The sequence below is a fragment of the Canis lupus genome, chromosome 13 (assembly GCF_003254725.2).
Source record: "Canis lupus dingo isolate Sandy chromosome 13, ASM325472v2, whole genome shotgun sequence".
Taxonomy (NCBI): domain Eukaryota; kingdom Metazoa; phylum Chordata; class Mammalia; order Carnivora; family Canidae; genus Canis; species Canis lupus.
In genome coordinates this window covers 60972778-60985094 of record NC_064255.1, presented here as the reverse complement: position 1 = coordinate 60985094, position 12317 = coordinate 60972778, and the positions used below count along the sequence as shown (strand labels likewise).

At 37.8% G+C, this 12317-nt stretch overlaps 1 protein-coding gene across 7 annotated transcripts in view; it reads right to left on the bottom strand.

Annotated features, from left to right (window-relative positions):
- SLC4A4 (solute carrier family 4 member 4) overlaps positions 1-12317 on the bottom strand; it is a 343745-nt gene that overhangs the window by 171767 nt on the left and 159661 nt on the right. For 5 of the 7 annotated variants that reach the window (XM_025435827.3, XM_025435826.3, XM_025435831.3 and 2 more), the window contains one exon: positions 5921-6016. The exons of the other annotated variants lie outside the window; for them this stretch is intronic. In XM_025435827.3, the coding sequence (XP_025291612.1) occupies positions 5921-6016 (96 nt within the window). The remainder of the gene's footprint in view (positions 1-5920; positions 6017-12317) is intronic. 7 annotated transcript variants of the gene reach the window in all.

Here is a 12317-nt window from a genome sequence, read left to right as displayed (position 1 = left end):
GGACAGATATGTACACTGTGGTGCTCCTGGATATCCCCTCACCTTTTTCCATAAATGCTTTCCTATTAGCTCCCTGGTTGCAAGCTCAAACCCTGAGGCATCCTGGATTCCTCTCTTTCTCTCCTAACATGCAATTAGCTGCCAAGTCCTACAGATGCCATCCCTAACATTTCTTGCATGATCCCCTCCTTTCCATTCCCACAGTCACAATCCAAGCCCAGATCCTCACTCTCTCCATCTGGTCCACTGTGATCCCTTCCTGACTCTCTCCCTACCTCAAGTGCTTCCCATTCTATTCCATTCAAATAACCCCTGGCAGATTAATTTCCTTGACGTGCAGCTCTGACCAATCTACCTCCAGGCTAAAAAACTGTTCCCAGACCTTCCACAAAATGGCTCAATTATTTTGCGACCTTACCACCCACATATTCCGTTCTCCTGCCCTCTCTGCTAATTAAGTGTGTCCACTTACTCGACCTCACAAAAACTCCTTCTTTATGCTTTCTCAACAACTTTGCTTTTCTACTTCTCCCTCAGCTAGCACAACCTTTCAACGTCTCATCCTACTTTTCCTACAACCTCCACTTGTGGAAGTACAACCCAACCTTTAAGATCCAGTGAAGTGATCTCACAGAAAACCCACTGGTGGCTGCTACAGGTGGGGTAAGGGTGGGGGGTGCAAAATGGGTAAAAGATGTCAAAAGGTTCAAACTTCCCGCTAGAAAATAAATAAGTCAAAAATTAAAATAAATAAGTCATGGGGATGTCATGTACAACATGACGACTATAGTTCATAATGCTGTATTGCATATTCGAAAGTTACTAAGAGAGAGGATCTTAAAAGTTCGCATCACAAGAAAAAATATACTTAACTATGTGTGCTGATGGCTGTTAACAAGACTTATGGTGGTGATCGTTTTGCAATATATCCAAAGATTGAATCATTATGTTGTACACCTGAAACTAATATAAAATATATGTCAATTATACCTCAGTTTATAAAAAAGTGGAAGTCTATCTCCTCTAAGAAAAAAAATTTCCCAATTCTCTCTTTATGCCCCACTATCCAGTCTTCTGATAAGCATTTCCAGAGAGTGTAGTGCATGCATCCGTGTTACACACTGTAGATAAACTGGTCTGTCTTTAAAGTCTTCTGGGGATACTTACCATTGCCTCTCTCAAATCATTGTTACCTGTGAATTTCCCTCTTCTCCTTCTCTCCAATTGGACTACAGAATGAGAAAAGTAAGAGCTCAGTTAACAGTTGTTGACCTGAATTTGTTAAAGTGAACTCTCTGGGTTCACTACTTTCCTAAAGAAGTTTCAGAACTTTTTAAGAAAACTCTAGAGCCCAAGAAAATTACAATTTTTATTTAGTCAGTAAACTTTCTAACAGATGAAAGACTTCAAATTGCTTAATTCCAGAAATACCCAAAAGGAAATTTTTTAAATTTCTTTTAAAAAAAAGCAAAAAAAGGTCCCATTTGCAATTCATTTATTTAAATTCTAATGTTAACTGTGTAACCTGGTTGTAGGATGAAACTAGAATCTACAGTTACGCCACTGTGGTTTCATAAAAAACAAAAAAAAAACCTACAAAAAAAATAGTATGATCTAATATTAATGCTTAAGGATGGTGATAATATCAAACACTGGATAAGAACCTACAAAACAAAACATTGAACATGACCAAGAGGTCCTTGCCTGGTAGATTTACAAACCAGACAGGCAGACATAACACAAAGAGCAAAGTGAAGACAGATGCTGGAATATTCAAAAGATGGCAGGAAAAAGCCCTAAACCTCATTTTCTTCTTTAAAGTTCAGACCTAAGAGTCTGAAGCAGCTGATCTTGACTGCCAATAACAGCAAAAGGACGCAAGTATTTTCTAAGGGCTCAGAAGATACCAGTTGTTAGATGTCTCACACTGAATTTAAAGATAAGCGTGTACAGTGAAGAGCCACTCTGGAATCTTCCAAGACATAGTATGTTCCTAGGCTCCAGTAATGGCAAAGCATTTAGGTGGGTATTAACTTGTCCAGAAAAGGAGAGGTGAAAGCTTTTCTTTTGTTCTCAGTAGCCCAGGCTGGTTTCAGACCTGCCAGTAAGATCTATAAGAGGAAATCATTTTTGGTTTTGTTCCAACTTCTAATTCAATACATTGGCAGCATTTGAAATGGATAAGAGCTGTAAACTCGTATCTGCCTCAGGTGACAACTAAGATAAGAAGCACACAATGTAAAAATGATGAGAGCTTATGCCCCAAAAGCAACTTTAAATGTAGCTTTTTTTAAAAGGTAGTTATTTCAAGTTACACTAAGCCTGGAAATATCTTGCTAAGAAAACTGAAAGATTAAATTAATGGAACCTTGTTCAGAAGTCTGTTCTTTAGCTGATATTTTTGACAGTGTTTGTGAAAAATAATTCTATATTATATTAGAGCAAACTAAAATAACCAAATTCATCAGACCTGGATGAGTAGAGATATTGGTAAACATTTTTTGCAGGTAAACAATATTTATTTCTGGTTCATAGTTTACTATGGTCAAGATGGGCCCCAGTGAAAATGAGGCTGTTGGTTGCTTTAAGTGAAATGATGGAGAATCAAGGATTGATCAATGTTTACTGAACAATTCCCATGTTTCAAGCATCTACACTGCACTGAAAGAGACACAAAAGCATGACTTACACGCCCTGCCCTAAAGAAGCTTTTTTTACATAGCTGAAATGAAAAATACAAACAATGAAAACAGAGGACATAAAACAATATACTATAAATCTTCCAGTGGTGAGACACAGATAATAGGAGCTATGGAATTTTAAGATCTTCTGCATCCATGAGAACCGCACTTCATTTGGACCCTACTAAATACTTTTGGATAGGAATACTTGAAAAGGCATTCCTGGAAGGGCAGAGGAATCAACTAAAGCATGGAAGTAGAACTTACCATGATATAAGCCAGAAGAAAAAGAACAGCTGATAAGACTAGGGGTTCTTACTGGGAAGACATGAAAATGAAATTGGATAGGTAGGTACAACCAGCAGAATTTAGTATCACTTTGCACATCTTTATTATGTATTACAGATCTTCCTCAACTTACAATGGGGTTATATCCTGATAACCTCATCATAAATGGAAAATATGGTAAGTCAAAATGCATTTAATACACCCAAACTCCTGAACATCAAGCCTAGTGTACCTTAAATGTGCTTAGAACACTTACAATAGCCTATTGTATCATCTAATGGAATCACCTAACACAAAGCCTATTTTTAATAAAATGGTGAATATCATATTATTTATTGCACACTGTACTGAAAGTAAAAAACAGAACGGTTTATGGGTACAAAATGGTTACATGTGTGGTGGTTGTTTGCTTCGTGATTGCATGGCTGAAAGGGCCTGTGGCTCATTGCCACTGACTAGCATCATGGAAGAGTATTGTGCCACGTATCACCAGCCTGGAAAAGATCTAAATTCAAAATTCAAAGTACAGTCTCTATTAAACGTGTATTACTTTCACACCATCCTAAAGTAGAAAAATGGTAAGCTGAACTATCATTAAGCTGCAGACCATCTATATGTGTATATTAAATTTATTGAATTGATGTGGTACGTAATAGGGAGCCCTGGGAGGGTGACTGAGATTACGAATTAAAGCTGTTTATTTAAGGAGAGAATATATCATATAAATAGACAATAAGAGGAATCCTCTCTCATGACTAAAATGTGTTTTCTTAGAAGGACTGGCCCAGGCAGGATGTGACCTAAAGCTGATTTCCAACTAGTTGATGTATTTCCATCATCAACAAACTGAACGTTTTGGTCAATCTCCTTGAAGCTTTATCCACAACAATATTGCAATAATCTAGATCCCTGACATGGAATAAATAAAACTTTCAGAGGATAAAAGGTCTACAATTTCTTGAGCAATTCCGATAAGCACTTTGCTAGTAACAGTAATGTTGGATTTTTTGAGTGCTGTGAAATATGATAAACACTTTACATATTTCTAATTTAATTCTCACAACGAACCTATGTTGGTAAGATCAACCCACTTTTATGGTTGAGAAACCCAAATTTGCAGTAGAGAAGTAACTTGCCCAAAGTCAGGAAGCCAGCAAGGATTCAAACCCAATCCTGCCTGATTCCAAACTCCATCAATGACTAAACTTCATACCTAAATGTATTTTTGCCCAAGAGGTATCACTGAAAAAAAAAATTATTAGAAGGAATGAATGTATGATACTTGCAGAGAAAATCATGTGAGTGTTAGAACATCATAGCATAGTGGAGTCAGCCTATTTCTTTGGCAATATAACCATGTGAATCTCCTGTACTTTAAGTTGAATGAGATATTACTCATGAAACTACCATAGGAGGAAGTTCAACACCTGCCCTAGACACTTGAGATTTGTATCATTTGAGTAAGTTACTTAACTTCTCTAAGCCCCATGTATTCATCTCTAAAAAATGGATAACAATAGCCACTTCACAGGATGGTGTAGAAAATTAAATGGTATCACATAAGATACTTAGCTCAGGGTTTATTACTGAAAAGTTAAGAAGTTAATGTTTGCAACTTTTATTATTATTCAAGAATAAATATTCAAGCTTTGTAGACATAGCAGCAATGATTACAAGGTTGAGTTGAATAAGGGTCCCTTTGTCCTAGTCTCCCAACACCCAATTCCTACTTTTCCTTTAAAGATCTAGCCCTAAAATCATCTCCTCCAGAAGCCTCTTCTACCATCACAACTCCCAGGCCAAGCAGATATTTCCATAATCTTAAGTGTGTGTATGTGATTTTCAGTCATTTCACTTAACATTTTATACAATTCTACCCATTGTGTCCTGCCTTCTTTATTAGAAAGGCAGTCCCCTGAGGACAGGGACTCATTTATCTCTAAATACTCCCTGCCTCTCACGGTGCCTGGCATGTAGTGACACGCAGCACATACATTTCTATCTCTATGGACACAGAAATTATCAAAAGAGTTTCCAAAAACATCAAGTTAACTCCAAGAAAAGCCCTGGAAGCATGTAGTGCAACACACACTATTTTAAGATGAGCCAAAACTTCCCCCATTAAGACATGAGAAAGAAATCTCATCTTCCCAGGAAAGTGAAATTTCCTGTTAAATTAATAAAAAGCATAAATCAATGGGTTTATTATAAGAAAGATGATAATAAACAGTTAAAAGCCTAATGATGTCATTGTGGATGGGCTTCTTGACAACTGAAAGAAATGTGTATCCCATATAATCAAATTTGGAAAAAAGTCCATATAGTTTTTCGTGCATGTTCTTTTCTTTTTTGGATTTAGGTATAATAAATCCTGTCTCTTTGATGAACTCTTTACTTAAATAAAAAAAAACCCAGAAGATTCTAACTTATATCCATGGAGCCTACTGCCTCTTACGCATAAAGAGAATCTGAATTTTTTTAAAGACCATTAACCTAGTAAGTTCTTCCTCTTACCCAACACTTGAATGCTTTTGATTAGAGATCTCATCTCAAGTGATCTTCTTCACAATCTTCTGAAGGAAGAGGTCCGGCATCATGACTCCCACCCCTCATGGACCCCCACCCCCCGTTAGGAAACCTAGGCTCCAAGATGCATTCTATGAAGGGAGCGCTACCTGTGACAGGCCTCTCACCCTGAGTCTGGAACTCTTTCCCCTGCCTTCCAAGGTACTCAGCTTGAATTCAGGATGGCAGATGACCCAGAAAATACATTATTGCTGTTACTCCCTGGCGGTAGAAGGAAAAATCAGTAACTGTAGGAATCTATACGGCTTATCTCCTTTCAGGCATTCTTGAGGATGCCCTCCACTCAGTGACCATGAGCCCAGCCTTTGTGCCCCCCCACATCCCACCATCGCCACCATCCTTGCCCTCCCCAGCCACGGACTTACTTAGCCATCCCACGCTGGGAGTGCGCCGCACTCGGGGGTCATCGTCCAAGGTGCGGGTTGCTAGGCAGGGCACTGAGTTCTCAAGCGGGCTGCGGGCTTTAGTGTCAGAAGCAGAAGACAGGAGGAGGAGGACACATGAGCAGCCACAGCAAGGATGAGGATGGAAGCATTAATTAAGAAGAAAAAATACTAAAGCAAATCACACAAGCGAGTTAAAGAAGAACAGTGACATATTACATTGACACACATACCCCCTCCCGTGACCCTTAGAGCAAATCCCAACAAATAATGAAAAAGCTTTGAAAAAAAATACATTCAATCACTATAGCTCTCCAAGTACCACTGAATGATCTGCTCAGTTCTGATACACACACATGGATTGTATCCAGAAGAAAGATTTACATAACAAATGCTAATCTTAAGATGTAAGATCAAGACCGTTAATAATTTTGCACCACAAAAGCACACACAAAGGGAAGTTACACACAATTTTGTAAAGCACAGGGGGCATTAGTAAGGAGCTTTCTTATGATCTACCCTACAGACCCTCCAGTGGATCTTGTACAGAAAGGCAGAAAGCAACATTTCATACTTCCACTTCTGAAATAGTTTCCTTGATGAACACAGAACTCTATGTTTGCCTCTGTTTTTCAGCCCTTCAGAAATATGAGACTGGGATACAGATGAATCAACACCTTAATATAAACCAATTCAGAAATGCATGCTCAATTTCTGGTACCCTTTAATACTTATTTTACTATAATTTTAATATTCAGCACATCCATGCCAAATCTCAGATCAAATCAAAGATTAACGATGCAAGCTAAATACATAGTATGGTTCCTCTAGATATTTTTCATCAACTGAAGAGCATCACAAACTTCTGCTTCAAGATAATTTCATTTGGGCTTCACGTCATCTATTCTGCTATTCTCATCAAATACTTCAGTCCAAGGCTAGTAAGAAATAGGCAGCATAATTGTCCTTCAAGGAACATTGAGGTAGGAAATATCTAACCATCAGACTACATACAATTTAAGAGAATTTTAATACGAGAGATAGTAAATAATCAAGGCAACAAAGCATATCCAACCAAAAGCAAAGATTAGATAATGTATTCACACAAGTATACAAATAACCAGGCAGACAAATCGTCTTTTTAAGGCTATTGGTGACTTGGGAGGTCAAATTTTGAATGGAATCATTTACAAATTAATGTAAGTTTATGGCCAAATTTGGGCATTCAGCACATTATAAAATCTAGAAACATTTTTGTCAATTTATCTGTCTGTGTTTAAAAGCTGTAAATAAAGCCAGGACTTGTGAGCAGGCCATCTGTGCCAGCACCTGTTTGAGGCAAATCTGATGTCTTCTCTTTGCAATCTGAATTTTTAATTGTTTCCCATAACTGAACTTCTTTGCAAGTTTTTATTGCACTAAGAAAAATGAAAAAAGGGAAATGAATCAGTTGAGATTATTCCAAAATTACTTTTGTCAAGAAGGAGGCAATTAGAAACATACACTATTACACTGACCAAGTCTCACCTCCTATTTCTTCTGACAGCTGAGTGATCTGCTTAAGGAGTCAATATTCCAGCTGACTTAGCTAAAGGAAATGAGAGATGTGGGACATCTCCAGCCATTTATCAAGGCCTGAGCAAGGATCGACTGAAATTCCAGGTCAACAAGAACTGACAGAGGTGACAAGTACAAAGTAAACTCAAAGGAACGTCCACATTCTTCAGCTTCTGAGCAGTGTGAAGCTACCCAAACTTTATCACTGATACCAGGGCTTACCTGGAAAGTGTGTACAAGAGGGCAGCAGCTGCTCTAAAACTCAGGTGCTGATAACTAACTTTCTCCAACATCTTCTCTTTCCTCTATTCCTCCCAAGGTGTCAGTGTGTTATTTGTGGGGAGTGAAAGCTGGAAACTCCTTTTTGCAGATACAGCCTCCAATGACGCTGAGCAGCACCATCAAGGGGACAGTGGAATGAAGCCTGGCACACACACCAGCAAAGAACCTGGCTCCAAAGACAGGCATGAAAAATGAAACTGCCCATAGAGACTTGGCACCTGTGTTTTAGCAAAGCTGATTGGAGCCATCTGGCTGCTTACTCTCATGAAAACTGGGAGGCTCACAGCATCCATTACTTATGTTGGCAAATTCCAACATTTTGATTTGTTGGACCCTCTGTGGACTTCTGTGCAGGAAGAGATACAAATTCTGTAACCCTTTCATGTTATGTTTTTTTCTCTGCACAAATTTTTCAAGGATACAATTTTGAAAAGTCCTTCCCAAAGCTGGAGCCGAACTTTCTATAATTATACCATGATAATGACATAGTACGTACGCCTTTCCCAGATAATGCTTCCATTGTACTTCTTCTGCACTTAAGCTACAAAATAAACAACTTGGCTTTGCTATCATCTTACACATTCTCTTCTAAATCACTTTTGCCTGACTCCAGGCATAAACAAGGTAGAAATTGGTTAATATTATTGTGACTTGATGAGGAAAGATCTAAAGATCTACAGCTCTAAACATTTCAGAGTGATAGTTTCCAATATCTAGACTGTAGAAAACAGTGTGGTGAGTTTTTTGAATGACTTCACATTACCCTTGAGATCAACTTGTCCAAAACCATCAACCCCAATCTGCTCAAGTGAAGGTGTCCCTAGTTGAATCATGCATATAAACCAAAAATATCTCTCTAGCAAAATGCATTCTTAACAATCCTATTAAGAAAAAATAAATTCTACTCATGTTCAAGTTTTAGCATTCTTTTAGGATTGCAATATTGGATGTTCAGATAGTCATCTGGAAACTAATATTACACTATATGGGAACTAACTGTAATTTTAATAAAAACTTTTAAAAAGCAGTCACTGAGCATGTATAATGCATTCCACAATTATTTAGTCAAAAAGTTCAACACAAGAGGATAGCTGCATTTCACCTGTAAACCTATGAAATATGTTGTCTAGAAATCTCCATTTGGAAAGCCAATAAAAAGACACCCAACTGCCAAGTTTGGAGTGTATTCCTTCCTATACGACCTTGCCTATACAACTGCCTATATAACCAATACATAGGTTGACTTCCAGATCTCCTCAACATCACAAGATTACACAAAATAAAAGACGTGGACTCAACTGATGTGTAGGAAATAATTATGGTTGAAGAAGCTCATTACCCTTTGCAGTTTAATTAGCATATGGTTATTAAACATACTAGGCTCCTCCATCTTTTTATGCTTAGGCAAATTATTTTACATTTCTGAACTCAGGCTTTTCATATGCAAATGGAAATGATATATACATTAGAAACATCATGGATGACAATGCCTGGTATATGATAAGTGCTCAATTAATAGAAGATATTATTGTTGCTACTATCATTAATATCAATGATGGAATGATGTTTCTTTTGCTCAGCATCCTGTAAGGTATTAGAAAACACCAAAGACAGAAACCATGTCCTAATTTAATTCAACTTGAAAATCAAAATGTGCTTTTTAAGATATTGGGTTCATAAACCTGAACAGATCTTCTTTTTGCCCTTTGCTATTTGTACCAAAACTAGGCTTGAGTAGGTGAGGCATGCTTAATCATTCTTGGCAGACATTAATTTTATTCCTTCTTTTTTCTTTTGGGAAGACAGGGTCTTCCCAAAGTCCATAGTGTTCACATCTCCTCTTCCCATTCCTTTCTTTTTCACACTTTCCTGTCCTTCCCTCTCCTTTACTATTTATCTTTTATAGAGACCAGGATGTGGTCCCAGATCTTTCTCTTTAGAGAAAGATGAGGCTGGGGAAAATAGGACTTCACAAAAGTGACTCTACCAAGTATCTCCAGAAAGACAATTACCCAGGGGTGGCAGCAGAAAATCAGTTAAGGGCCCTTTAAGTATATCACTTTTCCCTGTATAGTAGGGTATGACACAGAGAATTATTCCATTCCATTACTCCATCTATAACCCTGGCTGTGGACTGGCAAGTAATAAAATTTAAAAATATGTTTATTTCATGGTAACATCTTGTTATATATTATTTATTGATAGATAACAATTGTCATTACTCAGATATATTGATCAATCTTTATAACCTAATTGAAAATCTACAGCCAAAAGTGACACCTCATTAGGTATTTTTTTTCATTAGGTATCATTTGGCATCTCTAAAGGTGATAGTGAAAGCACAGTATTAAAAGTAAAACTCCAAGAATGTTTTCATTTTTGAAGGAGTAGGAGAAAAAAATTGAGAGGCACAAAAAAATAACAGAATACAAAATACTGGTGGTGAATTGAGTCTCTGTCCTTGGTTTTAAATATGAAAGGCATTAAATCTTCTCCTTTAAATATTTCTGAATAGCCATTCCTTACAGTGGTATCTCACATTATACTTCTTAAATACTTATCACAAAAATATCTCATCTACTCCTGATGGCATAACTAGAGTAAGATATTACTATCGTTATTTACAGGTATAAAAAAAATTCAAGGTTCAAGGATATTATATAAATTGCTCAAAGTCACACTACTACTAAATATTAGCCCAAGACTAGAACAAAGCCTTTAGAAAAGGTGGCACCATGTGTCCAAGAAGATTATAAAGCCAAAAATGAAACACTTGTGTTATATCCCTTAAGCCTGACTCTTCATTACCATAAACAGCAGAACAGACTACCAAATACTTGGGTGACAAAGACTATTGGGAAAAAAATGTGTTATTTTATTAAAAGATCTGAATATTATAAATCTGGAAGATCAGTCACCTGCCTAGGGAAGAGAAAGAAACTAAGAGTGGTATCTGATAGATGAATTAGAAATACTGCTTTTAGTAAGTTACCATTATCAAGGAATATCGAGGCACTTTTCTAGAAACTTTCCATGGATTGGTTCATTTAATCTAAGGCTGAGAAAAGCTTGATCATTCACTGGGCTCTGGCCAGGACACTCATCTGTGCTGTGCAAATGAACGCAGAATTAGAGCCCTGAACAAAACAGATGGATGTGTGCTGTTGGATTTTGGAGAGAACTGATTGTATGCAGAAAGGCACCTGGGAAGAGGACTCTCATTTTAAGGTGATGTGAGCCTGAGAAACAAAATGTTGATTGATCCGTCTCAGAACTGGAGAAACATGATGGCCTGCCTCAGAGGAGCAGACCATCTGAGGGAAGTCAGGGAAGCGCCTGCCCTACCCATTGATTCAGGGACCAGGTCTGAATTCAAGGGAACAGGGAAGGGGGAGGCTGCAAAGTAGAACAACCCAGCCAGAAACAATTGGGATAAACCAGAATCCAAAACCCAGACAAAAGCTAAGAATTTCTAAAGGGACTGAGAAAGCTGCCAAACCTGGCGGTGGTCCCAGCCAGATCTACTGTGTGCCAGTATCTAGGCAGCTTGATCTAACATCCAAACCAAATAGCTTGAATATGCCTAATCTCAAATCAGATCCAAAGCAACAAAAGCCTAGCTAATTCCACTTACATTTCAATGGAGCCTAGAATTACTATTAACAAAAAAAATTGATTTCTTTCCATTGTTTGTTCTATGTTGCTAACTACAGTCTATACTACTGTAGGTAACAGCACTAGACTACACTTTTTAAAATATCTAAAGGTGTTGTGTGCTTATGTCAGAAGAAGCAGTGTGAGAGCTAGTGAGGAAGTAGCATCCTGCCTGGTAACAATGAAAAGAGGATCCAGGGAGAAAGTAAGTGATGGCAACAAGTGATGGGAGCAAGTAGGTCCCATTTCTCTTATCTGACAGGAAAAAAAAAAAAAAAAAAGTGCCAAACTGGAGAGAAAACCCAGAGGCTCAATCAGGAACAAGCCATGGGTCCTTATCAATACAGAAGAGGCTACAGGGCACCAGGAAAAACATGGGGGAAGCAGTGTGAGGCCTAAGAACCAGCTGCCCTGGCTCTGGAGGTGACACCTCTCCTCACGCCTCATCTACCTGCCGGAGCAGCTATATTCTTGGGTTCTCAGTGTGGTTTAGGGTTTCCCTGATAGTCATTTAGCAAAGAGTAAAATGAATGAGGGAGAAAGACTCTTTGTAAGGGGCTGTGATGGGAAAGGGCTTCTTCCTCTCTCATATCCCATTTGGTATTAGCTACCAGTACCAAAGAGCAGAAGAAATAACTCAGTACTGTATCCTGAATCTCTCCCCAAATAATAAGCTACAGAACAAATATCATTCCACAAACCACTTATTCAATATGAGATTTTTCCTCCTTAATTGTGTTTTGTGGAGTGATTTGTTTCGTTTCTACATGCCAGTCACCATTTTACATATATTATCTCATTTAATTTTCCTTATCTCTGTTTTACAGGCATGGAAACTAAGTACTAAATTATATTTCTAACTTTCTGTTGAAAAAAAAAAACCTAA